The sequence below is a fragment of the Pollicipes pollicipes genome, unplaced genomic scaffold (genome assembly GCF_011947565.3).
Source record: "Pollicipes pollicipes isolate AB1234 unplaced genomic scaffold, Ppol_2.1 Scaffold_7231;HRSCAF=8579_pilon_pilon_pilon, whole genome shotgun sequence".
Lineage (NCBI taxonomy): Eukaryota > Metazoa > Arthropoda > Thecostraca > Pollicipedomorpha > Pollicipedidae > Pollicipes > Pollicipes pollicipes.
The window spans coordinates 36,678,766-36,695,872 of NW_023597034.1; the positions used below are offsets into that span (position 1 = coordinate 36,678,766).

A 17,107-nucleotide genomic window follows, 5' to 3' on the forward strand; every position below is an offset into this window, starting at 1 on the left:
AATTTGGTGCGGCTACGCCGCGCCGTTCGGAAATCATTCTGGAAAGACTTTCGGGGGGTCAATTTGAACGCCACCCGAGCGCGTGTTCAGTTCAACTCAGAAGGTAGTAGAAACCTGTGGTCAATTGCAGTCAGTGGTTGTTGAGGTGACATTTGTGACATCATTGAAATCGCCAGAGATCACCTAAAATGCTCTAAATTTCGTCCAAATTCTCGACTTCCAGGCGATGTACCAACCTTTATTTCAACATTCAGCTTTATCACCGGCATCAAACTAGCCAGCGTGCTCTAACATGTCAGGAGTATATCAGTAGCCTAGGAAAGATCATTTGTCAATAAAGTTCGCTCAATCCAAAGTCGCGTTATCTAACCTGCTCCAATTGTTGTACTCCTCCAATTTTCATGGTATATAGAAGTCGCCAGTCTGAAAATGTCAGCTGCGCCGACTTGTTTAAAGGCGCGCAGCCAGAGCCTTGGTAAAGGGGGGGGGGGGCATGGTTGACAAAGGGCCCTCTGATAGTAAAAGCCCTCCGACCCCTCCCCCCAAAAAAAAATTGCCACATGTGGCCAAATTGTAAAGAGAACACGTTTTATTTAACGTCCTTCTTTTTTACCGTCTAAAACCGGAAAAGAGGTCAGAAGCTATCGGTAGATAAATTCTGCCCGCGTTTAATGGTCATCACACTAGAAACCTTGCGCTAATCGATTGCATGAAATGAATCACCGGCGCTGTCCATTTTACAATGGTCTAGTGGACTATTTCTTAACCATTAGAACTTAGACGATTTGTCCAAATACTTGGGTGGGCTGTACAGAGATGTTAAAGACCCCGCGAATGTTAATCGAAATGCGGCAACCATTTGCATTTACATGGCTGAACTATGCTCGTCTGGAAATGTTCAACATTCAGTCAGAATTGATAGCTGATGCGAAGTCTATAACGCAGTTATAAGCACGCGCGCTCGCAAATCTCGGTAGCAAAAACCTCAAAGCCAGACGTTGCAGCCTCCGCTGGCTGTGCACCGCTGGCCTTGTGGCTAATATTATGCTGTGTCCAACGGGTAGACGAAAATGATAAGACATTTGAAAGAAGTACCTTTGAGCGCTAGGACACCAAACAGTACAGCTTAGAAGGTCGTCCGAGTTACATTACACCTGAGCGATTTTTATATTGCTGATGAGAACGGATTGGCCTGTACGGCACCACTACATTATACTAGAATCTGGTGATGGAATTGGAAGAATAAGGCTAAAATTGCAAGTTTTTGTCTCGCGATACCTGGTCATCCGTCCAAACGGCAGCCTCAAAGCTGTAAAAAAGATGCTCCTCGTCTAATCTTTGAAAGGCGGAATTGAGTTTCATACATTCGTAACCATTATTTTACGACGGTTGTTCTCGCGGGAATACCGCCCGCCGCCTGGCGTCACTTGCGGTGGCCAACGGCAGTCGGTTTTACAGAAGCTACAACACAGGCCATCGCTGTTCTTGTTCCCTGAGATTACGAGCGCGCAGGCTGAAGCCTTTTGGTGTGATTCCTTTCCCTGGTCGATCCTGGAAAAGGCGAACGTTTTCAGACAAACAGGGGACGGCCTTGTTCGTTCTTGAATGAATTTCATGTCATCTGGGCTTCACGACACACTCAGCTGCTGAGGCCATATGGCGTTGCCTGCCTCTCATCCTGACAGGAGGGGCGGGACGGCGGGAAATCCAATCCCGCACCTCTGGCCCCCCATACGTGCAGTGGTTCACACAGATGTGTGAGCCGCTGCACTATCGGCACTCGCTGAATTCATTTCAGTCCACTCTGTTCAATACTGATGAGGTCCCTTATTCCCCTCCGGGAAAGGGACCCCGGAGCAGATCATTAGGGGCACATTATTCTTCCCGGTTGAAGAGCTAAATGGCCGGTCTGTCCCACCGCGCGGTGTCTTCTGACTGTTATTCTGGCGACACGGAGCGGGGTCCCCTGGCCGATCCGGAGGCCCTTATCACAGTAGTCCCCCCCCCCCCTGACACAGAAGGCCGTTTGGCCCAATCAGTTGACTGTGGATCTACACAGGGGCCTCCCTTGACGCAACAACATCCCTGACCGCCGCAAGTGGTCTAATAATTAGCACAAAGACTCCAGGTCGGCTTAGTGGGCCCTTGCTAAAGATGCGTTGGAGGCCCACCGCGGGGTGCTGGGGCTCTGACTTGCACAGGACCCTTTTCATTGCCTTATTCTGAACAATTAGATGATGTTCTTATTTTTATTTCGTTGTCGGAGGGTCCCGACCAACGACAGATGCCCTGTGTCATTCGGGGTCCCTCCCCGCCCCTGCTGAGCAAATCTTCCCCGACCGACTGGAGGCCCTTTGTTGACACATAATACCCTGTTAGGCCCTGCGGGCCCGTGAACAATACAGGAGCCCCACATTGTTACAGGGGCCCCGACCAATGTAAATCAAGGGCCCGGCCGTGTGCCTGTTTGGGAAATGGGTCCACAGAGCTCAGACCGATATGGAGCCGGCTCTTCGCTGACATTTGACGTTACGGCCCTACGGGCGAGGGTCCTTAATGTGGCCCACAGCCAGCTCTCCAGGCCCTTCTTCAGCCTTCAATAGAGCCCTTCATCTGTGGTCTCGAAGAGAGCATTCAGCTTCTCTTCGGGCCTCTCAAACAGCGCCCCTGCCCGACTCGGGGCCACTTGCAGCCACCTGCCCCCTGTTAGGCACTGTGGCCCTTGACGAACATAGGAGCTCCTCATTGTATCAGGGACCTCGAACACCGTAAGTCGCGCGCCCAGGCCTCGTTCCCACTTAGGAACTGGGTCTCAAGGGCTCAAACGAGCATGGAACCGACTGTGTGGTTCCTTGTCGAGCTCCTATATGATAGGAATAGAGAACCCTAATAACAGGGCCCCAATAAAACCATTCCACTGGCATTTCAGGTCACGGCCCGAGTCCAATCGTGACCTTGATCTTCAGTCCCGAGGGACCCTCTGTCCCCTTTTCGGATCACCTCAAGCCGCCACATGACCCCCTTCCATACAATGTGAGTTCCCGACCGACCCCGGGGCGCAACCACTGTTTCAGGGACCCAGACCAATGCAAATCGTAGCCCCGGCTTTGCCCTGCATGGGAAATGAACCTCCAGGGCTCAAACTGGCAGGGAGCAACTGTTCGGTGTTTGTGGTCTCTGGCCTATTCAGACATCCGCATTGCCTCAGGGGGTCCTCAAACGGTACAGGAACCCCTGACTGATATTTCAGGTCACGACCCCACCCGCCGCGATTCTTTAGGTGACCTGCATCCGGTCCTTCGGGTCCATATACCTTCCACCCGTGCCTTTGATAGTCGGTTCCGTTGAGCCACCCGGGGCCTCTTCGAACCTGCCCTTGCACATCGAACACTGCCTTGGTTTGCCCGGGGCCTCTTGCGAGCACAGAGCCCTTTGTTAGACGCTGTGAGCCCCTGGCAGATACAGGCGCCCCGACCAGTGAAAATCACTGGCCCCGGCTTCGTAGTTAGTTAGGAAGTGGGCTCTCGGGCCCATACCGACATGGAGCCGACCGTGCGATACTGGCGGTGCATGATCGAAATATGGGCTCATACCGTCTCAGGGGGCCCCCGATCGGCGCAAAGGACACTCCAGCAGTCATTTGAGGGCCATTCCCCGCAGGCCGGAGCCCATGAATAAGGCCTTTCATGTTCCACCCCCCCCCCCCCCCCATTGGGCCCTTGATCGTCGAACCCGATGGGCCCTCTAGGATCTTCGGACCTTCTCGAATACTGTCCCTGGCCGACTCAAGGCCCCAACCAATGAAAATGGCTGCTCCAGCTTTGTTCCTGCTTGGGAAATAGGCCCCCCCGGCCCGTGCTGCCACGGAGCCGACTGTGCGTTACGGGCGTTGTGTGACCGACATATAGATCCTTATCGACTCAGGGGGCTCCTGATCAACATGCAGAACCCCAACTGGCGTTGGGGTGCCCGCCGTTGCAAGCCAGGGTTCCTTGAAACGACTTCCGGTCGGCCATTCGGGCCCTTTGGGCCCTCAAATCTGACCCCTAATGGTAGGTCCCGAGGGGCCCAAAGGGTGCATCGGAACCTCCCGGGGGCACGTGCCCCTGCTCTTCCCTTGCATGTGATAACGATCTGCTTATCGCAAGAGGGCAAAAACGTCCCTGCTCCAACTGTTACGTCGCATGACTTCCGGTGATGACGTAATGGGCGGGACCGCGAAACTACGACCGAACGACTCAGAAGCACTAAAAAGGTGAAGGAGACGCGGGTGTTGAAGTTGGACACAGCGCACATCGCATCCGAATGAAGAGAACAGACCTCCCGTGCCGCAGAACACTGGGAATCGCAAGGCAGTGATCGCCGGTTCGAGAAATGAAAATTGTCATGCATCACAGAAAAGAAGAAAGACACTGTAGGAGCATGTTGGTTAAGAGGGAGACACTAATTGCCGGGACAAAACCGGCTATATACTGTCCAGAACAACCCACTTGCGTACCATGAGACAAATAAAAGCGTTTGGCAACGTAGCGCATGCCGCAAAGTGGCTCGTAATGCCTGAGCCTTCGCAGTTCTGCCTCGCCTCTCCTCACCAACCAACACGATTCGTCCCCAGTAAATGCTGCCAGGAGAGCGGAAGTCGTCCGTTAGAACGCTCGCAGTACTGGTCCTTCCATGGCGCCTAACCAGTGGGCCCGTTCCAGACGGGACGGTGAAGAGGCCGGCAGCCCAGCTGACCGGCGCCGGCAGCGCCGCCACCTCCGACTCCAAACTGGGCCAGTACCGGTCGGCAGCGGTGTGCGCCGACGCCGGCGTCTGCGCCTCCATCGGCAGGTGAGGCTTACCCTGCGAAGGCCGCTGCTGAGACAGCTGCCAGGTGAGGCTCACCCTGCTGAGACTGCTGCTGAGACAGCTGCCAGGTGAGGCTCACCCTGCTGAGACTGCTGCTGAGACAGCTGCCAGGTGAGGCTCACCCTGCTGAGACTGCTACTGAGACAGCTGCCAGGTGAGGCTCACCCTGCTGAGACTGTTACTGAGACAGCAGCCAGGTGAGGCTCACCCTGCTGAGACTGCTGCTAAGACAGCTGCCAGGTGAGGCTCACCCTGCTGAGACTGTTACCGAGACTGCTGGCAGGTGAGGATCATCCTGCGTTGCGCGACAGAAGGTGAAGCATGCACAACTTTGTAGTGCCAGTCATTACCTTCATGTGAATGGCGTCTTTTCACTACAAGCCCATTTATCATGTCAGCGTGGTGCTCGACAGCCGTCAGCAGAGTTGGAAGGTTTCTGAGGTGACACGAACTGAATTAGCGATTTAATGCCAGCAATGACAACAGCATTGAATGCTAGCAACAAACAGCAATGATGGCAGCAATGACAGTACAACAATGACAGCAGCAGTTTTGGGTGCCAGATTTTGTGTTTTAGGTCACCTTCCACGCCACATACATCAATGTGACAAACCTCAATGGTTGAAGCCTCACACGAGAGGCAACCAAGCTTGCGCGACATTACCATCCGTCCATCTGAATAGCAGCTCGGGATATCTGCCAAGCGGACCACCCCCCGGGCACGCACACTTGTGCACTATCCCACCACGCATCCGGCTTCATTAGCGGCCCCTCGCTAGGCGGCCCATCCGCCGGCCTCCCCCATCCCCCACCCCACCCCTCCCCCTCCGCCTACCCTCCCGCCGCCCGGGCTCACAGTCGCGCTGTGCCCGGCAGGACGATGCTGCAGCGGGGCGGCAACGCAGTGGACGCGGCGCTGGCCACGCTGCTCTGCGACGGCGTGGCCAACCCGCACAGCATGGGCATCGGCGGCGGCTTCGTCATGACGCTGTACAACCACAGCACGGGTCTGACGGAGACGCTGGTGGCGCGGGAGCGCGCACCGGCCGCCGCCGCCGCCGACATGTTCTCCGAGAAGGCAGAGGCGCAGACAGGTGCGGAGCAACGGTGGTCGGGATATATATATATATATATATATATATATATATATATATATAATATGATACTGTAAAGAGAAGAGAAATCACAATTGGGGCAAGTGACAGATGTGCATTTTTGAACCAACACGCTCTTGGGGAGGGGGAGGGGAAGGAAACGAGAACGTGGATGACAAACGTATCATGGAGGAAACGTCTGCAATGTGCTGCTCAACCATGACACTGGCCGACGTGCGTGCGACAGGCGGCATGTCGGTGGCCGTGCCGGGCGAGATCCCCGGGTACTGGGCGGTGCACCAGCGGTACGGCCGGCTGCCGTGGCGCGCCCTCTTCCAGCCGGCCATCAGCCTGTGTCGCTACGGCGTGCCCGTGTCGCACACGTTGCAGAAGGCGCTGCAGAACAGCCGCATCCAGACCTTGCTGCACAACGACAGCTTCCACCTGGGGTGAGGAGCGCCGCTGGACCTGGGCGGCCGTTTAGGCGTGGTGCGATTACTTGGGCGGCGAGGCGGACAGGCTGTGGCGTCCTTCGCTGTCTACAACGCTGCTAATTTGAAATTTTACAAGGCTTTCTGCTTGGCACCCGCTGGCGCCTGCGCCCGTGGGCATGTTTGTGATATTCCTGTTCATGCGATATCAATTCGCAAGGTCTATAGATCTTAGACGGTAGAATCAAATGTACGAAAACTGTGGATCCCATGGGGATGTGAGTAGCTTTCATTGACGTGGTTCTCAACATTTTCGCTCAACACCCTCGCTTTTCCAACCTCTATTTTAGTGCAGGCTCGTGGAGTTTTGTCATTAAAGATAAACCATTCCGACTTTGTTTCAAGCCGCTGCCTTAGCCTAGTAATGGACAGGCAGATGAGCAAGCAACGGGAGAAGCCCAAGAGTTCATTTGCTCTTCAACTGTCAAACAAACCTGTTTTGGCTATCCCATCACAGCATCACAGCTGACTATCTCCGGCACGCATCCGTGCATAGACTGACAAGCCTGCTCTTCCAGTGACATCTTTCTGAAGGACGGTAACGACACCATGGAGTTGGGGGACGTGGTGCGGAAGCCAACGCTAGCAGCCACGCTGGAAAAGATCGCAGAGGGCGGGCTGCAGGCGTACCAAGACCTGGGCCAGAAGCTTGCCGAGGACATTCAGGAGATTGGTGGCGTTGTCACGCATGACGATATTAAAAACTACATGTGAGTAACTGTGGATCTCCGTGGGCATTTCCGTGGCCATTGGGTTTTGAACCTCGATGTGGCATTAACAATTACAGTTTGGTGAAGGCGTACATCGAGCAGACAGTAGTTATTGCCTTATTCCTCGGAGAACAATCAGGAGAGTGGAGATATAGATGGATTAATATTTCGGAAACATGCCGCTATTGAAACAATAATAGAGGACTTGTACTATGGTTTCGATATAGGCACGTTGCCGGAATATCAACTTATCTGAATTTCCATTCTCCTAGTTTGACGCCGAGGAATAAGGCTGTAACTACTGTCTGATAGATGTCAATAATGCTCCTCGCGAATGCTCCGAACAACTTAAGGAAGCCTACATCGTTTGAGGCGCAATTTGGTGTGAAATTCCTAAAGCGCATGAATGATCTAGAAGGAACGTCGGAAACGCGCATTATACGGCATGTTTCCCAGCTCCATAGATGTTTTCGGCACATCTATGCGCAATCGGTGCGTTGCACCGAGGATAACGCATCGCATCGATGAATGTTGCGTGTCCCGTGGTATTGTTCAACTGCGGAACTCTTTTTCTTCTGTGGTCCTATGCAGGCTGCACATGTGTGCACCACAGCTGTCGAGTCACGTCCCACCTGTGCGAGTGGTTGTGTGATACTAAGACGCTGTCAGTGGAGCACCGCCTACCCTGCCCTTCCACCCCCTCCCCATCCCCACGCTCTGAGTGCTGAGCGCGTGGCTGCGGGCGTCACAGCGCACCGTGTCTCGGTGGGGCGACATCCCCGGGACGACATTCGCAGCGCTGGTGCTCTCTCGCACCGTGCTCCATTTACTGTTACACTTGTAACGCGGTCACGTCCACTTTTTGGCTTGAAGCCCCAACAGGACGCATCTTGCTTCTAACCTGTCCGCGCGCACGCATCGGCGGCTGCGGGAGGGCAATGCGAACGGTCCCGGCTGGCGGCTCTGGGCTATGGCTGCTTAGTTAGCTTTCCGGTGAGGTCAGCCGTCGGCCGGTGCTCGGCGGGAGCTCTGCCTGCTCGTCTGGCACGCGTGTTTCCTCTCTCCCCCTCGTGTTCTGGTGCAATTTCGGTGCGCGTTTTCTCTCAGATTTTAAGTGCACGGTATCGATGTGTGTCTTGAGCTGATAGGATGTGTAATTGTGACGTCCTTGCGAGCATGCGTGCGAGCATGCGTGCGTGTGTGCGTGTGTGTGTGTGTGTGTGTGGTGTGTGTGTGTGTGTGGTGTGTGTGTGTGTGTGTGTGTGTGTGTGTGTGTGTGTGTGTGTGTGTGTGTGTGTGTGTGTGTGTGGTGTGTGTGTGTGTGTGTGTGTGTGTGTGTGTGTGTGTGTGTGTGTGTGTGTGTGATGTGTGTGTGTGTGGTGTGTGTGTGTGGTGTGTGGTGTGTGTGTGTGTGTGTGTGTGTGTTGTGTGTGTGTGTGTGTGTGTGTGTGTGTGTGTGTGTGTGTGTGTGTGTGTGTGTGTGTTGTGTGTGTGTGTGTGTGTGTGTGTGTGGTGTGTGTGTGGGTGTGTGTGTGTGTGTGTGTGTGTGTGTGTGTGTGTGTGTGTGTGTGTGTGGGTTGTGTTGTGTGTGTGGTGTGTGTGTGGTGTTGTGGTGTGTGTGTGTGTGTGTGTGTGGGTGTGTGTGTGTTGTGTGTGTGTGTGTGTGTGTGTGTGTGTGTGACGTTTCCGACGTACCGGTGATTAGACAGGATCGCCCGCGGGTCCGAGGCAGTGTCGCCTAGCGAGTGGTCGGCGGTGGCATAAGTGAGGCAGTCGTTCGTCGCTGGGGACCTGCCGGCTTACTGGACTACACAGCCTGGTGGACAGGGGCGCCCTTGCGTCAGCGTGCCGCGCCGATGGATTTTAGTTTTCAGACGCCCTGTTTGGGTGCAGTCGTGGCGGTACAGTATATCTGTAGGTCTGAGGTACTATGGTATGATGCACTTTCTCGTTGAGAGCGGAAAGCTGCGGAACCGAGGTCGATCCGGCTGTCATCGTTATTTCAAGGCGCACCACTGAGAGCGCCCAGACCATGTTAAACAAGTTATTCGGGCCGAGCAAAAGCAGCACCACCTCACACCACGCCTAGTTCTCAGCCTGTTGTCAGAAGCGCAAGCCCTGTCTCCACTCTCATCCTTCTCAACGCGGCGTGGGAAGCACCATCGTACACTGACGCCATGCGTCTGCGCCCACCCTCTGTGGAAAGCGCCACCACCTCTCACCCCGTCCTCTGCGAGCAGCGCTAGCACCCCTCATCCTGCCCTCTGTGAGCAGCGCCACCACTCTGCACCCCACCCTCTGTGAGAAACGCCAGCACCCTCACCTTGTCTGCCGTGAGCAGTGCCAGAACACCTCACTCCGCCCTCTGTGAGCACCACCAGCACCTCCACTCCGCCCTCTGTGAGCACCCAAGCACCCCTCACCTCGCCCTGTGTGAGCACCACCCCCACTCCGCCCTCTGTGAGCACCACCAGCACCCCTCACTTTGCCCTCTGAGAGCACCACCCCCACTCCGCCCTCTGTGAGCACCACCCCCACTCCGCACTCTGAGCACCATCCCCACTCCGCCCTCTGTGAGCACCACCCCTCACTGGCCGCCGTGCCGTCAGGCCGACGTGGGCGGCACCGGTGCGGGTGCGGCTGCCGGTCAGCGGCCTGACGCTGTACTCGGTGCCGCCGCCGGCCAGCGGCGCCGTCCTCGCCGTCATCCTCGGCGTACTGGACGGCCTCAACCTCAGCCCGGCCAGTCTCGCCGACGACGAGGCGCAGGCCCGCACCCTCCACACCATCGTCGAGACGTTCAAGTTCGCCTACGCTCAGCGCAGCCGGCTGGGAGATGCTGACTTTGTCGACGTCGATGAGGTGGGCGCTGAGCGGGGTCCGGGGCGTGGCGTCCAGATGAGGTGGTAGGCGGGGTGTGCGGGGGTCCGCCGTGTTAACAGAGCTGTGGGGTTTCCTGAGAGTTTCTGATTAGTTAGATACTAACGGAGGCTTTTCTTATCTCGTTAGTCTCACGCAGTGGAGAAAGCATGGCGCCATCTGAGTTTGTTTGCTTATGTATAAGATAACAGGCGTATGGCATGAAGCACCGTGTCTTTGAGTGACGTCATCACATGACATCAGCACAGGGCTGGAACTAGACTGGTGTGAATGCACTGGTGTGACGTCATTAGAGTTGAATTTGATACAAGCAAGAAAAGCATTCAGCTTCGGCTTTTTCAGCATTTTTTACGTCTTTTTATGTCGTTTTTGTATATTCATCCATACTGGTTTGCATGGATGGCTCAAGGTTCAGAAGGCCCCTTAAGCATAGCTTGTTGCGTATACCCTAAAGCCTCCACCTTAATTGTATCAGTCAGTTCAACAAATAACTTGGCATCCGCCCTTTCGCCGCACAGGACTGCGTACCCTGTTACCACATGCAGTTGCAATGCACAGGCAGCTCTGCTTACCACACAACTGCTGTGACAACACGGGTTCAGAAATTACGAATGCAGAGGTCTTGTGCTGGCCGTCATCGATCTTCACTACACCAGGATGAGCTGGTTAAACCAGGTTTTCGGGGGAACATGTTGTAAATAATCGACGTTTCGGAGCTGTGCTCATGTCACGACTACGAGTATGACCAGTATACCAGTATATGCCGTATAAAATGCCATACCATACCATACCATATCATATACTAGTGCTCTCGTGCCTTGAGAACAGCTTCGAAACGTTGGGTGTTGGCAATATAGCCCATATGTGGTTGATAACGTCGGTTAGCCAGTACCTCCTGGGATACCGAGGGTTGATAACTGCTAGCACAAGACCTCTGAGCTCATAGTGTCATTGTAGCTGACCCACTGGCTGTTCACGCAGCTGGTGCGGAACATGACGTCGGACGAGTTTCTGGCGTCGGTGCGTCGCCGCATACGGCCAGACGGCGTGCTGGGCAGTCCGGGGGAGTACGGCGCCGACTTCGCCGCCGCCAACGACAGCGGCACAGCACACATCTCCGTGGTCGACGCCGACGGCAGCGCCGTCTCCGTCACCAGCACCGTCAACCTTTAGTACGTGCCGCCGCCGACCGGCGGAGATGAAGGTCACGCTGGCAGCAGAACAATCGGGAGCGTGCCTGCGGCGCGCTCCGACGCCAGGTGGCGCGAGTCCGTGGGTCCCGATGACGTCAGCGCCCACCCGCCGAGCGCGCCGCCAGTCATGCATCGCCCAGAGGCGCTCGGCGGCATGCAAAGTTGTACTCCAAACTAAGAAAGACGTATTGTGCAGCATGCCGCGTGGTATGCGTGGCGTCTTATGGCGCAATGCTCCGCATGAGTACAAGGGACTATGCCGGGATTCTCGTAACATGGGTGGAGCTCGGTCTGTGTGTGTCTCGTGTCTCGTGTCTCGTGTGTCGTGTGTGTGTCTCGCGTCTCGTTGTTGTGGAGCTTGGGTCGACGCGGACTGAAGCCAGCCGGTCTCAAAGTGTCACGTTGGTCATGAAGTTTGAGGCTTAATGGCAGTTGTTTTCATCTCAGGTCAACGTCATCGTTTGCAAATGCTGTCTCGAAGTACTGTCTGTCTAAGGCAGTGGCGCAGCTAAGAGAGGTTTCCTGGGGCACTTTCAGCACGCCCCACCACCATCAGGTTCAGCGCATTTCTTCACCACTCTGCTGAATATTATTTCAGAATCTGGTGATAAAGAAAACTATTTCGGTGTTAAATCTCGTGGACACTACCATGAGCAGGGAAATGTAGAGTCAAGCAGAGTAATTTAGTTAAAGACCTAGTGGATACGCGAGTGAATATGTATGGTACGCAGTTTAAACAATTGTGGAAGGCCCCAGGGCGGACCAGATCGAAAGTTTATTGATGAGTTAGGTTCTGTTTTTATTAGCGTTTGTGGATCTGAGCTTGTCCACATTGCGCAGGTACTGCCAGTCGGGTGCTGCCACTCACTCGTAGAAAGTCCCCTTCGCAAATCATGGCGGTCCCCGCGCCTCTCCGATTCTGGCAGCGCCCATAGTGTAAGCCCACACAGGTACTGCTGTAAATTGTATGCATCGTCTACCATCCGGCAGTTTAAAATAATCACGTTCATGTATCGCTAACATTATCTTGCTTTCGGTGTAAATGAAGCCTCCCAAACCCGATCACAAGCTTAGTCTACTCACGTCGAGAAATAGTGTTTAGGTGACTATTTTCTTGTCATTTCTACCTTTTCCAGCGAGATGCGTGCCGTCAAAGTGCGTTGTGATCTACAGTGGATCATCGTCATCGTTTTTGTCTTGTTTTCTAGTCTCGGGAGCGGATTCCGGTCTCCACAGACGGGAATAATCCTGAACAACGAAATGGACGACTTCAGCTCAAATTTTACGAACTACTTTGGTCTACCGCCATCGGAGAACAATCGTATTGAGCCAGGTAAGTCTACAACTGAGATGGCGGTTGGGCAAACGTGGTGGTGGAACAAATGCTGTACACGGACATGCTCAATCAGGGGCGTGGCTAGGGGGTTTCTCAAAGGGTCCGTAATTCGATGAAAATGCATAAAGCTGATTTTTATATTTTTTTCCAAGAGCCCTCAAAGGTGAGGAAAATGAATAGGGTAGTGTCGAAGGGTGGGGCCCGCCCCTTTTGCCCGCCTCCGGCTACGCCTGCATGCGCAACACGCATTGTGGTGATGTGTCAGGTGGCTGTCACAGTATGTTTTGTCACAGTATGTCAGGCTGTCACAGTATGTTTTGTCACAGTATGTCAGGCTGTCACAGTATGTTTTGTCACAGTATGTCAGGCTGTCACAGTATGTTTTTCTATTATATTTGAATTAGAAACTCTACAGTTTTCACGATCTTAGGGTGTGACTGATATACATGACTGGAAATGTCTAAGCTTGCCTCAACGCCACTCCGTGCAGGTCGTAATTTTGCTCTGTCAAACGCTGGGATTTCACCAGGAGAGCGCGGTTCTGCCATTTGCTCATCCACAGATTTCATGCAAACAGGAAATCCCTTTCCGCCAGAGCACGTAGATTCAATAGCCGTTTCAGCTCGACCTCTGGCATAACTGGCCAGTGGCAGGGCGGTGGAACAATAATGCGGGGGTAATTGGACGCGTGTGTGAAAAGTACGGCAAGATAATAAGGCATCACACGAAATCGTCACAGGTGTGAGAGTGGCGTTGCACTATTTTCGCTCGCGACCTTCGGCGCTCGTGTGTTGACGGGCTGCGTTGTGTGTTGCAGGCAAACGACCGCAGTCGTCCATGGCTCCCGCCATCCTGGTGGACGACGACGGCGGGGTGAGGATGGTTATCGGCGCCTCAGGAGGAACCAAGATCACGTCGGTCACGGGCTACGTAAGTTTAGAGTGGCGCTGCTCAGTAAAGCTGTTGCTATCAAGCTGTTATACTAAGTTGCTTCACTAAGATGCCTCCATTTTTTGTTTTTTGTTTTAGTGGGCTGTAATTCAAACCGCATAAGATAGGACGGATCTGGTTCATTGAAATACATACAGATTGCTAAAATGTGAAACGAACTCTGGGTACTAACGGGAGTCTAAATGCCGCGTTAAAGGCCTCTGGATGCGTGCTTGGTTAGGACGGTTATGCTGGTGATGGTGGAGACGTTGAACTCTTTAAAAAAAATGTCCTGTTGGCTGCTGAGCGACCTTTCGCTTGCTCAAGGTCTTTCCAAGTTCGTCTCAAATGTCCCATTGCCAGCGAACGAGGTTCAGGATACCCTGAACTGTATGGCTCCAGAACCGGTGAGATTATTATATGCAAGCTTATATATAAACTCTCGTCCGTACGCTCCCACGTTCTGGCCATTGCAGGTCGCTGCACGAAACCTTTGGATGGGTGAAAACATCAAGGAAGCTGTTGACGCAATGAGAGTGCACCATCAGCTTTTGCCAGATGTTCTGAAAATAGAGAAGGGAATGCCTGAGGTAAGAGTGAGATGTAGATCAAGCAGATGTCGGGTGAATCGCACTCGAGGACAAGCGTGCACTCTTCCTGATAAGTTTATACGAATGCTTTGTACGGCTCACTTGTGACCCCGAAAACCGTATACCAGCATTGCTTGTACCATCTTGTCGGATGCAAAACTCGGATCTCCACGAGCGAGCTGATCGAGTATTTACGCTGGAGTGGTAAGTTGTGGCAAGTCACAAACTCAGGCCAAGTGATGCCAGAGCACACACTCAGGTTGGCGCTGATGAATACTGTTATTACGGTGGTCCGTAAAAGCCGGGGCGGGGCAACCGTTCATGTGCGCGTTGAAGGGAGGGTTTCTGGCCAAGTCGGAATTTTTAACTATGCACCTGGGATGGCAGGGAAGTTTGATTAGAATTTGTTGGTGTCATTAGTTTTTACCAATTTGCATCCACTGACGAGATATTGCCACAGCCCCCAAATTTGCTTTGGCGTGTATGGAAGCGTGAAGTAATCGGGTAGCCCCCAAGCAATATTGACTGCTAAACACATCGACATTATTGAGAAAGCATCGTTAGCTCTAGCCAATGGTTTTTCGAGGATGCCACTTGCCAGCGCTGACAGCAGCTTGCAAACGCAGCGATGGCGGCGGCCATTATGTTGTTGTTTTTATACATTCAGATGTGTGTTGCGGGTGTACGTGGTTGGACGCATGGTAGGAATAGTCAGTTGAAACGCACCGCGATTAATTTATGTTGGCCTTTTTATGCTGAGATGAGACACAAGTATTGTGTCATGTAAATCAGCTGCACTAGGCTCTAGGAAAATGTAATTGTTCTACGTTGCTTGGCAGCGACTACAGGCGGAAGATTCCTATATCCTGCAATTAATGACCGAATTCCAAACGCACGTGCCCAAAAGTCAGCGTTCAAAATAACAGATGCGCTGACATTATTGCTGCGATGTCGCTGGTACACCAGGCATGTTCAAGGTATCATATTTTTCCGCCTCAAATTACGCAAGGAGCCTTCAACTGCGTCCCGCTCTATACCGCAAGTGCTCTCCCCATACACATGGGACTGTAGCAACCAAGATTATGGCCGTGTCACTAGCGCGCTAAACACACTACCTTTAAGTCCGTTGGAAGTGGATGTAGCATATTGGCTGCGTGGGTCTTGAGTTTCGCGTACAAACCATTGAACGCGTCCCTTAAGAAATGTCCAGTGGATCGTTTTTGGCTTGTACCGGTCATTAAGTCGTAGCTAATGTGATAATGCGAGAATCGACTATAACGGGACTCATATTCAGACTTCAAATACACGCTACGTCACACTCTGTGAGCCCAACCAGGAGCAACTTCTCTGGGAGTCCGAGACCTAGCCGTGTAGATCACGCGTGGGTGATGATTGTCTCCGAACCGGATACGACGTTGATACGGATAGCGTTGTCTCCGAACCGGATACGACGCTGATACGGATAGCGTTGTCTCCGAACCGGATACGACGTTGATACGGATAGCGTTGTCTCCGAACCGGATACGACGTTGATACGGATAGCGTTGTCTCCGAACCGGATACGACGTTGATACGGATAGCGTTGTCTCCGAACCGGATACGGATAGCGCTGAGTGTTCGCCGTCTCCGTCTCCGTCCTCGCTCTCATCCCAACTTTTGACGGCAGGTGCTGGCGGAACAGCTGCGGCTTCTGGGTCACCCGGTGGAGGAGGCCAACCACCTGGCACGGGTCTGCGGTATCGCGCGGACTCCGGGAGGGCGTCTGGAAGCCAACGCCGATTACAGGAAGGGTGGGGACGTGGCAGGCTTCTGATGGCGGTCAACTCACCGCGTCCACGCTGTGCCATATTTTATAGCCTCGCTTGTTATTTTACATGATGACATATCCGTTCATAGACCAAACTTTTACATAGCGACGATTGGATGGTGCCACTGAACTATCATTGGTGTTACAAACTGATATCACTGAACGTTTGTATAATGGATAAATAGCGTGCGCGTGCGCGTAATTCAGGTTTTATTCATTGTTTCGCGGACTGCTTGCCAGCGCCAATGCCATAACTCAGAGACAGTGTTCTTTTGCCCTGACAGAGACCATGAGATTCGATTACAAAAACATGGGAGCAATGGGTTACTCTATCGTTAATTCCACATGTCATGCGTAGCGTGCGATTGGATCGGCCATGACTGTAATGAGCATCCCCGAGGCTGCTGCTCTTACATTGACTTTTATTGCTGAGATGTGGCTTTAATAGAGTGATGCCCAAGGTGACAACGTAATTACCTTGCTTCACCCCGCTGGAAGTGAACGTCATCAGAATCACGCTGGTAACCCCAGTATGGTTCGATTTCAGCTCGTGGCTTAAATTTTTAGCCATTTGCTTTGACACTTGAATGTATACATTCAACCATTCATGGAAGAAAGTCTGGGGATGCACTTACGTATGGTCGATTTTTCCATCCATGCAGCACCACAAAGGCATAATGTAATGTTTGCTAACGTTTTATGAAGCATGATCTCCTTGCCATGCGGTTTGCCCTTTGTTTAACGCAATAAGCTTGACTTTTTAAAATGAAATGGAAAGTTAGGAAATAGGATAGCAGGATAGAAGCCACACTGACCAAAATAAAAGGCTTCCTTCGACGAGATGCTACCGAAATCTTGAAAGGGCTCTGGTGTTATGACTTGGCGCTGGCCTGTTACATGATCGAAACAACGGTCGTTGGGTGCAGGGCTGCGTCATAAATCTGACGACGCATAGCGTTACGTGGTGATGCGTGTCCGCTCTTAGTTTGATTGTGTGTACGATCATTGTTTGAACAATATCTCATTTGTCATAGTTCTGTAGTGAAACAATAAATAGCCTTTCTTAAAATATAGCGGTGCAATTTCGAATAAAAACTTCGAAGCATCTATGAGACTGATTTATGGATTATACAAACCACGGATTTGCTATTCTGTATGTGATACTGCACCCGGGCGAAAGAGTTGCATACAAAATAGGGCAGAATTGAATCGCATTCCAAACCTG

General features: G+C 52.8%; 1 protein-coding gene across 1 annotated transcript in view; it reads left to right on the top strand.

The window, feature by feature from the left end:
- The window catches only part of LOC119110068 (glutathione hydrolase 1 proenzyme), a 32,451-nt gene extending 15,993 nt beyond the window's left edge, over positions 1-16,458 (top strand). The window contains exons 3-13 of the mRNA XM_037233811.1: positions 4,704-4,833; positions 5,728-5,945; positions 6,193-6,394; positions 6,955-7,146; positions 9,756-9,786; positions 9,910-10,008; positions 11,008-11,198; positions 12,428-12,552; positions 13,373-13,485; positions 13,962-14,075; positions 15,742-16,458. Coding sequence (XP_037089706.1) covers positions 4,704-4,833; positions 5,728-5,945; positions 6,193-6,394; positions 6,955-7,146; positions 9,756-9,786; positions 9,910-10,008; positions 11,008-11,198; positions 12,428-12,552; positions 13,373-13,485; positions 13,962-14,075; positions 15,742-15,888 — 1,562 coding nt within the window. The 3' untranslated portion in view covers positions 15,889-16,458. The remainder of the gene's footprint in view (positions 1-4,703; positions 4,834-5,727; positions 5,946-6,192; positions 6,395-6,954; positions 7,147-9,755; positions 9,787-9,909; positions 10,009-11,007; positions 11,199-12,427; positions 12,553-13,372; positions 13,486-13,961; positions 14,076-15,741) is intronic.
- The last annotated feature ends 649 nt before the right edge of the window (positions 16,459-17,107 follow it).